Raw genomic sequence first — 16000 nt, forward strand, 5'->3', positions numbered from 1 at the left:
GGCATTTTTTCCCAGTTCAAACCAACAGCAATCCAAAAAGAGACAATCCCCGGGTGGCACTAAAGGTGGCTGGTTGGATAGTTGTAACATATTTATAATAAACACAGCTTTGCTCAGCCTTTGGTTGTTGCCATGTTAGTAGACTTCACGGATATCTGGATATAAATGGGAACTAAAAAGAACAAAGATTAAAGTCAAATTGAGCATTTTCTACTCACCATATCCAGATGTAACTGTTCCATCGACAGTCCTCTCACCTAAAGCTTCTGTGGCAATGAGCAACTTCTCCTTCAGTTTGCTGATGTCGCAGTCTGCTTTTGCTTTTACAATGCTGAGTTCTGTGTAGATGTCCTTATATTTGTCTGTGGCATATTTCTTGTCCTGGTAAAATGATCGGGGATGAATATACGGCCTCAGATTTTTAAATCACTCTCAGGGAGATGTGCTTACCCTTAAAGCAGACTGTAGCTCGTCTTTCAGAGAGTGGATTTCTTGTTTGAGATACTGGATCTCCGACTCCTTTATTCGTAACAATACCTACAAGACAGGGAGAGGCACTTAGGGTGTAGAGCAACATGAGTTGAGCGTCTGTGTGTGTGTGTGTGTGTGTGTGTGTGTGTGTGTGTGTGTGTGTGTGTGTGCTTGTTTAAACATACCTCCAGTTCATACACATCTTTGCCCTGGGAAAGTGATGAGTGAGCGGTTTCCCCACTAAAACAGGAGCGCATCCGAGAGATCTCTACAGTCAGCCGGTTATTTAATTCCTGTTAGAAAAATGGAGTTGTATTCAAACCTGTGGACAAAAACAGGTTTGTATTCACAGTACGTGTGCAGGATTGCGGAGTCTGACCTGGTTGTGTGCATTTAGCTCCTGGTTCTCTCTCTGACACTGCCTGAGGGCCTGCCTCTCGGCCTCCAGCGCCTGAGCCAGGTGAGCGTTCTCTAGACATTTCTGAGAGTACTGCTCTGACAGCACCTCCAGTTCTCTCTGGATGGACTGCAGCTCCTCCCTACACAGTCAGATAATCAGTGTCAACATGCATTTGTGTTTTTCACAGCGCAGAAGCTTCTTTCATCATATAATAAAACTGTTTTTTCCCCCCAAAAGCAACTGCAACACATCAGTACAGTTTTTAGGCCCCAGTCAAGATTAAATGTTGACACCCAACTGATATAGTAAATACACTGGATGCAAAGTTTAGGTTTCCCCTTGTAAAACATACTCGTATTGTAAGCGTAGTTCATCAATGTCAGAGTTCAGTCCGCTTATTTGGGAGCGCTGGGTTTTTTCCAGTTCCTCCTTGTGCGCATTCTTCATAGCTTCAATAGCTACATTAAAAAAACAGAGCACATATATCAAGTCACTGTATGACAGTCATCAAAGCACAGCAGCTACGAGCGATGAGACCCTTTCTTTACCAGCAATCGTGGCAGCCGTCTCCTCAGCCAATAGCCTCTCTCGCTCTTCCATGAGCTTGGAAATCTCCCTCTGATGCTGCCTCTGGAGGTCTTCGATCACCTTCTGGTGTGTCTCCTCCATTGCGGCAAAGCCACGCTCACATGTGGCCTAGTGGAAGAAAAAGTCAACAATCTGTCGTTGCGAAAAGAATTATGCATTCACTGCAGCTACATTTTTATTTTTGACTACAGATTTAGTAAATTATCTATAACTCACTCGACTACATGCAAAAATCAGTGATAGAGGCCATGCAAGACTTTTAGAAGTAGAAATTGTCTATGTTAGTAACAGAGCGAGTAAAGCATAGAGATTCTAGGCCAGCCAAGCTGCAGTTTATACTGATAGACTCTTACTCTGATAGGCTACTTTATTCTGAAAGTGGGAAATGGTGTGATTACTGATGCCCAAATGAGTATTTAAAGTAAACTGAAATACAATTTGTGTCAGAAAGGACTCAAGACAACCTGCTATTGGTTGCTTTGCTTCTTTGTTTGAAACAAAAAAGGATGTCCCCAGCTGATCAGCAGGATTTGAAGAATACCGAAAGATCAGAACCTTCCTGAGACAACAAACCCATAGTTTATATCTATATGTCTGTATAGATTGAGATAGATATAAAAACATTTTAGAAACATAATTCTAAAACTTTTATCAATTTAACAGTCTTGTATAGGCTATTAGTCTAATTAACAGACTAGTTCTATTAGTCTATTAATTAACAACACTTTCATTAGCAGAGACTGTATATAAAAGATGGACGACCTACTGATGTCATTCATCGAGCAAGCTTTTGAAGCTCCGACTCAGATGGCCAACAAGATTTTTAACTTGCATAAAAAATACAATAAGGTCCTGTTGTATTCAATATGCTGAGGCCATTAACTCATTACGAATGTGTTTCCTGAGGACTTCTATATGTAAACCAAAGTCGTCGCCTCCTGCTGTTCATTGGAAATATTGCACATTTAAGACACTTCATCAGTTTTAAAACCTAAAGCAGCAGCGTCAAACATAAGGCCCAAAGGCCAGAATTGGCCCAGCAATCTGCCTCACTGGATGGCTTTGGAAAATATGAAAGAGTACATACATTTTGGACTTTTAGCTGCATATTCATAAGTGTCACAGCTCATTAGTAATAAAAGCCTGCCTTTGGCCATTCATACCATACCAAAGTAATTAAGTAATAGCCAAAGAATTAAATGACAGAACAAATTCTCCATCTACTATAGACATTTATGTTTGTTTTTTGTTGTATTTTTTTTTTTTTTACACTGAAGCAACTATTTTATAAAGACACAATTTTCCGTACCATTAAAAACTTTCTGCTTTACAATTACAGGGGAGTCTGGGTAATGAGCTACCAGAACTTTGTGTCATTTTACACATTTATTTCTTACAACTTCAGCCCAAAGAGTTGTGCTGAAAGATTTCTCTCTTTTAACACAGCAGCTTTTCTATATGTAAAAGAACAGACAAATTGTGGAAAATATGCTTATTTTACTTATATAAAGATATCTCAGGGATATTAAATGTGTAGTTAAACTTCTTTACACTGACATAAAGGGAAGTTTCATTGGTCCAGTTCATTAGAGATCTAAGGGGTTTGGCCTAGAGCCTATTTCCATGCTTTATATACAGTCTACAGTTACCACGGTGGTTATGATTTATCACCTAGGAGTTCAGGACATCCTTTAAAGCTCCAGTTACAATCATGCTACAGCCCACAGATGATGTAACTGTTCAATTTAAACATGTTTCACTCATCTCAAATCACACCATTTCCCAATTCCTAATCCTCAGTTACTCGAATCACCAGTTACTGAGGATTAGAAATCAAAGAATCAAAGTTAATTCTTCTTTGGCTATAATAACTACTGATCTCTCTCCCTTAAAAAGGGTTTATTCACTAAAATGGTAAAATGAAAGAGCAAAAACCTTGAGGCTTTCAAAGTCTCTCTGGTATTTCTCTCTCAGGCTGGCCACATCTCCTTCAAGGTGTTTGTTCTCCAGTTCGTCCCTCATATTATTCATCTGAGTCTCCAGTTCTTGAATGCGGTCTTTCAGAACCACCATGGAGTCGACCTCTGATATGTGCTGTACATCGTCCCCTTTTCCCTGCTCTTCCTCTTCCATTGGCGTAGCGGCCTCCTCATAAGGAGGTGGCTGTGAGACCTCAGGGTTTTGATCGTAAGATGGGTGATCTTTGAGACTCTGAATGTTCTCCACATACTCTGAACGTAACTTTTCGATGTTGTCCTTGTGGATATGCTGGAGCTCGCAAACCCTCATTTCAAACTGCTCCTCGAGCTTCCTCACATGACTCTCGTGCCTCTCCTCCATTGTGTCCATGTCTGCTAGCAGAACCTCTAACTTTTGTTGACTGTCAGCTGCTGCTTCCATGAGGGCCAGCTCTGTTGAGGCACAGCCTTGTTCTGCTCGGCTCAGCTCCCTTTGATGCTTCTGCTTCAGGTCTTCCGTCCCTTTCTGAAACTCTTTCTCTAAGAAGACCACTTGCTGCTGCTGCTGCGAGAGCTGATTCACACGTTTGCTAATCTCACTCTTAAGTGTCTGATTTTCCTTCTGGAGAGATTCCACCATTTGCTTGAAGTTCCGGCGCTCCTCTTGTAAAGACTCTTCATATTTTTCTTGGATTGCTGTGACACTGCGTGCATGCTGCTGCACGAGATCATCCATAGTTTGACTGGTCTGTTTACAATAGCCTAAATCTTGTTCATGCATGGCCCGTAACCTACATGCCACATATGCCACTTGAGCCTGGGTGAGGGCTTCACGCATACAAAGAGAGGTACTTGTGAAAATATGTGAAGTTTGGTGTCCTAGAAGAGATCGGATCATTTTAGACAGTGCGGGATTGCTTTCGCCACTTTCTAGTTCTTGGGCATACTTGTGGAGGATCGCTGCTTGTCTTTGAAGTTCATTAGCCAGGCTTTCATGAGCATTTTGCAGTGATTCAACAGAGTCAATGCCATAAGAGGGCATTTCACCAGCCAAGTGTCTGTCTACGATTTCCTCAGCCAAGTCTCTAGCTTCTTCTATTTCGATCTGCTCCATGTACGGAGCAAGCTCGGGAGGGTGAATGTCCGCCAGCTTTTGTTTGTTGAATCCAAAGTTGTTTTTGACTTCTTTTATGACAGTTTTCAAATCAGGCCTTTTAGAGGCTTCAATAATTGCTTTCAAAGCCATTTCCCTTTCATAGAGGTTTTTATGAGCTACAGCAAGCTCCCTTTTAAGTATTTTGAATTTCTCCTCATAGCAAAGCTTAAGATTTTGAATTGAGTAGGACAATTCTGCTTTAATGAAGTTGTTGAAGGCAACTTTGGCATCAACATCTACATCTAATACACCACCCTCTTTGGATTTAGCAACATCCGTCTCTGCTTTCTCAAGTTCTTTCCAGAACCCACTTTCTAAAATCAGCTTCCTGGTCAAGACATCGGCATAAACTACAGCCAAGCAATCTTTGTCACTCCTTTTAATGTGCTCAATGTCCTCCCAGATCTCAGTAAGAGCCTGCAGGAGGTCAGACTTTGACGTTTGTATTAACAAAGCCATCTTGTTCAAAACCATCGCCTCAAAGGACAAAGTTTTGGCAAAAAGGTGCATTGCCTCTTTATCTACAGTCTCTGGGGTTTGATTTGGATGGAAAGCTGGTGATTGCTCTTCCAACATCTTTTGTCCCCGTTGAAGGTACAGCGATGCATTGAACAAATCCTTCTCTATCTCACACAATGAGTGCAGCTGTGTATCTGTTTCATGTGAGCCACTGAGAATAGCCCTAACTTTTTCTCGACCATTTTCCACACATACAAGGGCATTGGTACAATGCTTAATGCCAGCACTACTCTGTATACCACTTGCATCACTAGTCTCTTTCTCTGGGCAAGAATCCTTTTCGCCGATCTTTAAATCTATATCGGACAAGTCCTCTGCTTGGGTGGATCGTTGCCTATCCAGATTTTGTGTTAGGTTTCTTAGCTTATCTTCTGTGGCGAGCAGTTTTGTTTCAAGAGCATGTATGATAGAGATAAACTTCTCTGGGTCATTAGCATGTGGGGCTGTGAAGTCAGGAGTAGCTGTTCCTTCAGTTAACTCAATGTCTTCAGCTACATCCTGATTCATTTTTTGACTAGTGTCCAGGACCTCGAAATTGACATATTTTTGACACTGAATACTCGAAAAACGTATCCTTGGTCTCTTAGCTTGAGACTCCTTATCGTCTGGGGAGCTCTCTGTTGTGGATGTATTGTCTAAAGAAAGCTCTGCGTTTGATAACGAGGAGGGTGATGTTCTTTCCTCCTCACTCTGTTCTGGGATTTGCTGCCTTTCCATGTGTAGATTAGCATACCCCAGCTGTAGGGCATTGAGGTGCTGCTCCAGCGCTGCAATGCGGTCCTCTGCAACCACAAGCTTGGCTTGCAGATCCTTCTCAGCATTACAAGGCTCAACTTTGTCCAAGAGGCTTTGAGTCATTTGACAGAGAAGCTCCTCCTTGGCTTGCAGCTTCAGCTCAGTTTCCTCTAAGCTGTTGCCAAGTGCAGTCATTTTAATAAGTGCTTCTTTTAGGTCCTCCTCCTTGCGTTCCATCAGTCTCTCGTACATCTCCTTAGTCTGCCGGATCTCCTCCTCTTTTTCTCTAAGGAACTGGCTCATTTTCTGAAACTCTTGGGTGGCCCTCTCATATGAATGCTCCAAGGTGTAGTAATCTGCTTCTTCTGTTTCCAGGCGAGAGCGAAGCTTGTTCACTTCACGGTCTGCTTCAGCAATCTGGTTGATGAGTTCCTGACAACGACACGTAAGATGTCCTTTTTCTTCTTCCAGTCTACGGACACTTTCCTTCAGTGACTCAACCATGTCAGCCTTTTGAGCCAGCTCTTCTTGCAACTTCAGCATTTCCTGCTTGCATTCTATACCTCCTGAGGCCCGCCTACCCCTTAACAAGGCCTCTACCTGCTGCTCAGCCTCGAACAGCCTGTCCTCTACTTTCTTGTGTGCAGTTTCAGCTTCAGCTAATCTTTTGCACAGATTCTGTCTCTCTCTTTCATGACTCTCTTGCATGCTATGCTGTTCCTGCTTAAGGCGCTCGTCTTTCAGCGCCTGACCCTCTTCTGTAGCAGTTAGTCGAGCAGTCACTTCTTGCAGCTTCTCCTGCAACCTCTGTATCTCCCTCACGTGGTCTCGCTGCAGTGCCTGCTGGCGCTCCAGCTGCCTGAGGGCCTGGTTTCTCTCCAGGAGGTTAGCTTCTACTTCACGGAGTCTGTCTTCACTGTCCTTCAGCTGGGCTCGTAGGGTAGCCTCACTATGACTGTATTCTTCTTCGTGTTCTTTTGAGCGCTCCTGCTCTAGCCTGAGCTCATTCCGCATCCGGACCACAGCCTGTTCACTTGCTAAAATTTCCGCCATTGCAGATGCAAGTTTAGACTGCAAAGCCTGAATATCGGACTCGTGGCGCTCTACGGCATCCTGGGCTTCGGTGTAGCTTCTCTTCAATGTCCGGATCTGTTGCTGTGCAAGGTCCTGCTTGCGCTTCTGGGACTCCAGTTCACCCTGTAAATCTTGATTAAGCCTGTGCAAGTGTTGCCATGGCACTCTGTGCGGTGAAGACGTAGGAGGTGTTGCGCTCTTGAAAAGATTGATGAGATAGTTTCATTAATATCATCACGTTACTTTCCCCTCTACTAAATACAGAGAGCCACATCTCGGGGATAACCAGGAAGAAAATAACTTCTCTTTTTTTTAGGAAAGTAAATTTTCCCTCAAGCTACTACTGTGCTTTTTCAGAGGTGACTTGAAAACAGAAAGGTTTAGATGAAGTCACCTTCAAACACCCCCCCCAAAAAAAAAACAAAAAACAATTAACCAAAAAATGGGTGATCAATATGGTGATTTAAAAGAATACAACATGACCAAACATAATGTGATTTCATGGTATGACCTAAAAGTGTTTAATGTAAAAAAAAAAAAAAAAAAAGAAAAAAAAAAAAGAGGCATTAATCACACACTTATTCAGAAACACAAAGCATGCAGAAATCAAGCTGCGAAAGGACACATGCAGAGAGAAAAAGCACAGCGTGAGGCTTATTGATCCTCTTTCTTACCTTGAGCACATCAGATCAAATCAGTTACTTTCCCATGAGATGTGAAACTCCATCAAAAAACAGTTAGTGAAAATCTCATGCTAAGAAAACCACAACCACGCATAGCAATATCAGAGAATAAGCACCCACACACCTGTTAGTACAGTACATACTTTCACTTTGCAATTCTTAACACCGCTCTACCACAACATTTCTTTAAGTTAATTCATGTTGTGGCATCAATTTAAAAGAAAAATAAGGTTGCGGAATATGTAAAGAGTGCAGCTACCTGCAGTACATAGCCCTCCCTGGCACTTTGCTCTCTCACTAGCGCATTTTCCAGTTGCTCCTTTAAGAGGTTGTTCTGCTTCTGCAGTTGGTCCAGCTCCTTCTGCTTCTGTCCCAACTGTCAAGAGAGGCAAAGAGGTAATGAACAAATAGCACAGGGTGTTGTTATAAAATAAATATAACCAAAAAATATATATAACTGAAAACATTTGGACAGTTCAGCATTTTTTACCTTTTTAGGTTGACAATTCTTTTTAATAAAAGTATTATAATACTTTTTTAATGGAATAAAGGAGATCATATACAGTATAGCATTTCTCATCACCAGGTGGCTTACCAAGTGCAACACGTAAAACAACATGCAAGGCTGGAATGAATTCCTTCAATTAGCCTGATCACACCAAACAAATTTGCTTAAAAATGAATGATAAAAAACACACAGTAGGAACAGCTTAACAAATGGATGGAGGCAGGAAAAAAACTTCTTGTTTTGATGTAGCTGCTCATTTCTGTGACAGCAAACCATAAAATGTTGCACAACAGCAACTGCAGCATGATCCATTTCAAGGCATGACATGCAGAGACTCAGCAAATAACCAAATCCACTCCTAAAAAGTAATTCCTACCCCATGAACAAACAGGCAAGTAGCCAAATATTTAAATATTATTTCCTCTGATTAATCATCTTTGATGGTCTACGAGTGCAAAGATCTCAGAAAAGATAGAAAAATATTAAAAATGTCATTTCTGAAGCCTTCTAAAACTGTGGATACATTTCAAGTGTAGGGTAAGATAGTACTATATAGTACTGATGTCAAATTAAAGCTGAGACTTTAATGTTGTGTCCAGTATGAAACTTCCTATTGAATCTGAAAATGAAAAAAATCTCAAGAACTAGACATGCCTAATTGTCCAAAAACAAACTATTTAATTTTATTTATATGGCATCAAATCACAACTGTCACCTCAAAGCACTTTAAATTGACCCTGCAATAATACAGAGAAAACCCCAACAATGAGAAGACCCCGACATGAGCAAGCAGCTGTTGACAGTGTGAAGGAAAAAACAGGTTCAGGGTGAGGAGAAATCTTAACGATATAACCCACGCTGGTTACGCTCACCTCTTTGTCTAGCAGAGCAGCAAGCTCATGCGCTGGCAGTCTCTCAGAGTTTCCTAAGGCAGTGGTGATCGGTACTTGCTTCTCTTCCCTTAATGGTGTTGTCTCCACTTGATGCCATCGCTGCTCAATCTCATCCTGAACATCTGAGCTTCTGCTGTCTTTGTCCTCACTGGCTGGACTAATGGCAGCAGGGTGATCCACTTCCATCTTTCCTTGCTCTTGGATTCCAGGTGTTGGTTGCTGTACTGGTGATGTAGCATTTAGCGTTGAAATCACCGTTACAGTAACAGTATTTGATGTGCGAGCTGTACTGCTAGTTCCCCCATTAACGTTCTCCTTTTCTGCTTCTTCTGTAATTGAAGGTGGGTGAGCAGCTGATGCAGATGAGGTTTGGAGGGAGGAAGAAGAGACCGGAGATGACGCCAAGGAGGAGGGAGAAGAGGAGGCAGAACAGTAGGAGGAGGTTGTGGAGAACGATGAGCTGAGGTCAACTGTGTCTGCTCGTTCTTTTACGGGCTTTTCCTTCCGTTCCATTTTGAACTCAGTCCAGTCGAAAGTTTTTGAGCGGCCCTCTCGTCTGCGCTCACGAACTCTGCTTTTGCGTGGCTCAGAGGCAGGGGCAGAGGCATTGTTACCAGATGGCTGCCTCTGCCCATCAGACTTAGGGATTTCTGGATTATGGCTTGGATCAGGGGTGACCTGTAGGCATGGGTCCAACATCACCTGAGATTTTATCTTCTCATCAGGGAGTGATCTGAACAAACCAAAGCACAAAAAAAACAAAACATATATAAAGTCAATTCAAAGATAACTGGATGAACTTCTGCATTCGAATTTGCTCAAGCTGCTGTTACATAAAGCTTTGCTGGACGAAACAACAACATAAGATTTCAGGTTTTCTAGCTTCGATTAACTGTGCATTCCAGGGTTTCTGCAGGGCCCAATGAGGTAAACAGTGACATTTAACTACCCGATTCACAAACAAACCACCAAAAATATAAAAACATGTTTAAAAATTTGATCTAAATCCAAGTCTGAGGGCGTCTTCCCACCTATGGTTCTTTTACTGTGATCTGAATTTGTAAACGTGTAGCTTTTCCACATGAAACACTGGGTTTGTTTTCACGCAGAAAAAAAAATCTAAGTGAACTCTAAGCAAACCAAAATGTGTCACTACAAACGTCGTGAGAATGTTCAGTCTGCTCACTGGCCAAATGTATCTGGGGCAGGAACAACAAAACTAAATACACAAAAGAGGTCCTGAGTCAGAAAACTGAGAATTTACGTTAGCCCGTACAGACCTTCGCACATCTACAGTACCTTCCTGCATTAGCATACGTTGGTACGGGACATTGTTTTGTTAGCTCAACCTTGTAACGTACACCTTGTAGTTGGCTTGGATCGGGGTGGGAACACGTTCACACCATAAATTAACTGATCTGGAGTTTGTTTGGAATCGTACCGAGACCACCTCCTCCAACTGGGTCTTTTTGCAGTTGTTTTGGTCCGCGCCCGAGACTACTGTATTCACACCTGCACCAACAAAAACGCTCAAGAGTTCAATTTAAATGGACACAGCAGGTGTTAAAACACCCTAAACCCAATTACATTGACTGACCCCATTTCTGCTGTAGGTTTCTTCCTGTTAAAAGTGAGTTTTTCCTTCCCGCTGTTGCCAAGTGCTTACTCATAGGGGTTTGTCTAGTTGTGGGGTTTTCTCTGTATTATTGTAGTGTCTTTACCCTAAAATATAAAGCACCTTGAGGCAACTGTTGTTGTGTTTTGGTGCTATATAACCACAACTGAAATGAGTTGTGGACTAAAAGCCACAACAATCCAGTTTCTGTTAAACTAACCTCAATTGTAAATTCATTGTGTCATAAATAATTTTAACAGGAAAAAACTAAACCAGAAAGTCAGCGATGTGGTAGCACCAAAGTTTATTGACTACAGTTTGTAAAATGACAAATATAATCCTGACTTTGAGCAAAGTTTGGGTAAATCTCAGCAGGTGATCATGTGCGTGATTTAGACTAAAATCTGACCAATATTTTAAAAGTAGCAGCTATTCTTGTGAATTCTGGATAGAGGGATAACTGACACCTTGTCATGGCATAAGCCAATCAGTCCATCGGCTAGATAAGTGAATAAAATAAAGAGTAACAGAAGAGGGAACGCAGTAAATACTGAGTCTGTTGGTTTGCAACATTTACTGACATCCGATTAGCAAAAATGAAAGCAGAAATGCCAACTAACAATAGTCTGGTTTTCTTTGTGAAAAATTATTAGGTCTTGTTAGTGACAAAGAGGAAGTTGCTTTAACTTTAAAGACCAGCAGATACCCCATTTTAAACAATAAAATGCATGTCAAAGCATTAAACACCAAAAACATTTATAAAGACACACAGTGGGGCTAAAAGCAACTTGATCTGATGTAAGCCTGATGACGGGTTCCTGCCTTTAGCTCTTTAACAGTGGCTTAATGTGAATATGTGCAGTAAACTGCTCACTAATGTGCACTGCTTTAAAGGGCAGGGTGACCTGATGGAACAATCCTTTTTAACCGTGTTGTGTGGCGTCCTCAAGGAGGGAAAGAGCTCAAGAACATATAACATGTCATATGTGCAACTTCAGCATTTGATATGTGAAAGATAATCTCCAGCTTTGCTATGAAAAGTACAAAAATAAATGCTTACGTAGTTACAGAGCTCTTGTTTTGAGGTGGACATTTATACTCAGCCCAAAGCTTAGTTATTTTGAGCTTTTGGTGTTGTTGTGGCACCATTTCCAACAGTTAGTGGACCATCACATTACAGGCATGACTGACACTGGCCTGTGGTGTTGGGCAGATTATTCAAGTATGTAGATGTGATCGCAGTGTGGGTCTCTACAGTAGCACAACTAACTGGGAGACATTACTCCATAATCACATGACACATGGTTGGATGACAAAAACGGTGGGGCTGACATTGCTGAGCAAGAACATCAACATTGGGGGGGTGGGGGAGATATTTTACACACAAGCACTCCAACCTGGGCTTCAGAACCGATAGTTTCAGAGGGATGTTTTTCCTGGAAAGCAGGTTGAAAATACAGGTTGAAGAGGAAGAAAAAGAAGGAAACAGAAGGTGAGGAGGAAATAGGAATTCAGATAAATAAAACAAAAAAAGCAGCTGTTATATCTGCCAGTGGTGAGGGTTAATCCTCAGTGGGTATTACCGGGTGACATCGGGGGCGATAGTGGGTCGCACGTTCTTCATGATCGCCTGAATCCAGTTACGACGGATTCCAGAGGTCATCGCTGACAGGGTGCACGCTCCTTCTTTACACTGAAAACAGAGGCAGAGCATTTAACTGACTCACTCAGAAGCCACACATTTCAAAGAATTATGCTCTAAAAGTACTTTTAATAAAAGTTAACTGCTGTTAACCACTTTTTATTTCATTACTCATTTTTTCAATTTAACAGATGCTTATGCCCACTTCAAAAGTGCCAGAGAAACACTTTTGACAGGAGTAGATTCTCAGCCTCACTTCTGTTTTTCTTGACAGGAAAGTTACTTCAAACAAAACTAACACCTCATGCTGTCAAACTACGACATTGTCCTGGCTTTAGTCATTTAGCCATAGCTTTTAACACCATCTGCACTGATAAAACAAGTAACAGAGGTGCTTTGTGCTGAATGTGCAACACATTCGACTTAACGTATAGTTAGAACTCTACAGTAATGACAGCTGCCCCTTTTTGCCACAAATGCAAAAGCTGTTCTCTGGCTGTTGTTTTGTAATAAATGTGAGTTCATTGTGAGTTACTTTTATGAACTATGGAAACTGGTGGCTGGGGATGTTGGGAGAGGGTGGAGGCAAAGACAAACCTGCTACACTAAATGCAATGCGCATTTTTTCTGAAGTAGCAAAGACAAAACTGCAGATGAACTGAAGGTAGGATACAAATAGGACATACAATCCACATAATGAAAACATATTTTAATTGATCATAAAAATGTAACTAATTACTCGTTATATTAAATCTTATACCAAACTAGACATCCATTTAGGTGCTACCTAGATCTAAACCTCTATAATTACACGCTGTGATGAAACTTGCCTCCTTCATCTAACAACAGAAACAGCAGCACTCTATAAGCACTAACCCCATTTACAGAGACCTCTAGTGGAAGCTAAGGAACGTCTACAAAACATTATGAATAAAACTCCTGATGATGTGAAGTAGTGAGATTTGAAATCAAAAACACTACTGACCATAGCTCCATCTACCTTAACCTGTGGTGCACACAACACCAGATCAATGATGTTTTCAGCCAAAGAATGCACAATCCTCTTGAGCAATCTATTTCCGACTTCCTCCAGAAACTTACTGTGGAAGCTACTTCAAGCAAATGCAAACAAAAGAAATGACCTTGTAGCTGCTGTTCAGATACAGCCTTAGAGCGGCGAGCTTAAATCATGTAGCAGGAACAAAAGCCCCACTGGCACCACTCTACCCCAAGCAACTATACACCTCCACTAAGCATTTCGCCAACAACAACAAGCACTACAAATTTTTAACGCCCAAAAGATTATATGAATAAAGCACTGCACCATTTAAAGGAGGGTCCACGCTACTGCACATAGACTCGTATTTGAGTCGGTGCTAATGAGACATTATTCACAAGGACGGGGCTTTTAATTGTGCAGATGGAAGCCACATTGGTTCAAGAACACCGGCAGGGCTGGCAACGCCTGTGGCAGATTTAGACCGCTATGATGTCAGCCTTTCACAGAGAGATGACAAGTCAAGTGACATCCTTCATGACAAACAAAGACTTGTTTCAGGAAGAGAAATGACAAAACCTGATACCCAAAAGTTGCACCGCATGGTGTCTAAAGCTGTTTATAGACTGGCAGGAGACACCGGATCTAAACCGCGTGGACAATAAGCTTCTTCTTTACTGATGATTTATGACGTGGGATAAACACTGACACGAAGATTCGACACTCACCAGGATTTGGAAACCGTAATTCCTTTGAACGGGAAACTCTTTGACATCGTAGCACGTAGAAAGGTCAATCTCACCGTCCATTTCTGAAGCCTGAGGGGCAAGAAAACAACAACAAAAACCCAACGATAAGTACAAATATGTCATTTTTCATCAACTTTAAAACTATTTTTTTATTAAGTGAATAACAAGCCTTACCTCCTCAGCTATTGAATCCTTATAGTACCTCAAAGTCTGATCTGTCAGGACAAACCAGTGCTTCTTCCACTGAAATGCCAAAAAAGCCCATTAACAATGTACATGTACAAGTTATTTATTCAATATTGCAGAGAAGCAGATAATACTGAAAGCAAATTACCACTCCATCTTCATATAGCTTTGTCATCCATCCTTTTTTAAAGTTCAGCAGATCGGGCTGCAATTAAGACAGATCAGAAATGGATCATTAAGTAATGAATATCATTTAATCAATGAAAAGAAATTAAAAAATGAATAAACATGACGACACCTTTAACTGGATATCACATGGCAATAACAATATAATTATGTTTATTTACATTCATATCCACACCTCAGCTCAAAAAAGAATAAGCGGCTCCAGCTACAGAGACTGACTGGCGGGAGCAAGACTTTCCCGTGAAACACAAACTCAAGGCTGTTTATAGACCCTAAAGTAAGTCGTTCCTCCAAAACCTGGCCACCGCTAACTCAACAATACCTTGTTTTTGTTGAGCTTCATCAGGTGTGGTGTCACAGTCTGGCACAGAGTCATTATGATGGCTAACTGCCTTCAGTTCATATGTTGACAATCTCTTTCTTTCCCTCTGTCTCAGGGACACACACGCAACTGCGGCTGCTTCTGTGGAGGCTATTTATAATCGCCAGTAGCAGTGGCGGCAGTGCTGTGTACGTGAGTGTGTGTTTGAGTGAGTGGAGGGGGGTGGGTTTGGGCAGCTGCAGCTTGGCTAGAAAGACAAGTCTCACACCGAGTGGATCACCCCTGCTACCCTCCCTGAAGTGACCGCAGATCAGACTGGTAGGAGTCAGAGCTCAAGATGATACCACTGCAAGCTTAAGTAACTTGAACGCTTTAATTTTGTAGCTGAAAACTGAAGAGATCAAGTCTAACAACTGCACGTGTGGCAATTTGTGCAACTTGTGTGCAAAAATATAAAGAAAACAAAAAAAGTCAAGCTTGATGCTCTGCTGAACAGAGACACCTTTAGGAGTGGGGAAATATTTTCTCTGACAAATCTCCTAAAAATATACATTTCTATTTTTTTTTTTCCACATATCATGCTTTACAGTTTGGCAGCACTCTCAACACTCACAGTCATCGAGGACTCAGTTGCTCTGCGGTCCAATGATTTGGCCCTTCTTAAGTTGGCCAAAGTGGAACTGGATACATCAGGAACTGAACGGTCCTTTGCTGAATCTAGTGACATCTCCTACAAATAAAAAAATGTATAAAAAATTACAAGAAGTTCATTTTAATTCTAGAGTATGTACACTTGCCCTGAGAGAATAAATGCAATGCAACTTAGGAAAACACCAACAAACAGAAAAAACACAGCAAAAGCACACAAATCCATCCGTGATTCCCAAAGTGTGGGCTGGGGCTCCAGATGAGCCATGACGATACTGCAGATGAGCTGCTGTAGTTACAGAAATCCAGTTTGAAATTACTCAGTTTGAAATTGTAACATATATATAGTTACATATTTATTTAGTTATATGCACAAGTGACAAAGCTGGTAATAGGAGGTGGTTAGTTTGTGATATTACTCATTTATCAGACCTAAATTTACTGCTCTTACTGTGGTTTGTGTCCCAGTGCCAGGTGGGTCATACATTAGCCTTTGCATATGACTGGGTAACATTAGCAATTTGGGTTATGATTTTTTTTAATAAAGGTTTTGACGAAATGCATCACTTTTTCTCAAGATTAAGGATTGGGTCAGCTGGAAGGTTAGCTTGTCACTTCCACAGCTATTCTGTCACGCTTTTGTCTCCCAAAACACTTCTGTTATGTTTTT

The 16000-nt window shown here is 41.4% G+C and overlaps 1 protein-coding gene across 6 annotated transcripts in view; it reads right to left on the reverse strand.

The window, feature by feature from the left end:
* The window catches only part of LOC102194612 (myosin phosphatase Rho interacting protein), a 52805-nt gene that overhangs the window by 2291 nt on the left and 34514 nt on the right, over nt 1–16000 (reverse strand). For 5 of the 6 annotated variants that reach the window (XR_001290652.1, XM_005753891.1, XM_013916133.1 and 2 more), the window contains 15 exons: nt 15296–15412; nt 14323–14379; nt 14163–14231; nt 13968–14057; nt 12184–12293; nt 11998–12036; nt 8965–9718; nt 7844–7960; nt 3395–7099; nt 1420–1567; nt 1224–1329; nt 851–1010; nt 657–764; nt 451–537; nt 219–381 (listed from right to left, as the gene is read on the reverse strand). Coding sequence is in view for 5 of the 6 variants with exons in the window: in XM_005753891.1 (XP_005753948.1) it covers nt 219–381; nt 451–537; nt 657–764; nt 851–1010; nt 1224–1329; nt 1420–1567; nt 3395–7099; nt 7844–7960; nt 8965–9718; nt 11998–12036; nt 12184–12293; nt 13968–14057; nt 14163–14231; nt 14323–14379; nt 15296–15412 (5830 nt within the window). In the remaining variant the exon portion in view is untranslated. The remainder of the gene's footprint in view (nt 1–218; nt 382–450; nt 538–656; nt 765–850; nt 1011–1223; nt 1330–1419; nt 1568–3394; nt 7100–7843; nt 7961–8964; nt 9719–11997; nt 12037–12183; nt 12294–13967; nt 14058–14162; nt 14232–14322; nt 14380–15295; nt 15413–16000) is intronic. The other variant, XM_013916134.1, reaches the window with a different exon arrangement.

This window comes from Pundamilia nyererei, unplaced genomic scaffold (genome assembly GCF_000239375.1).
Source record: "Pundamilia nyererei isolate P.nyererei 1_Seehausen unplaced genomic scaffold, PunNye1.0 scaffold00476, whole genome shotgun sequence".
In the NCBI taxonomy this organism is placed as follows: Eukaryota; Metazoa; Chordata; class Actinopteri; order Cichliformes; family Cichlidae; genus Pundamilia; species Pundamilia nyererei.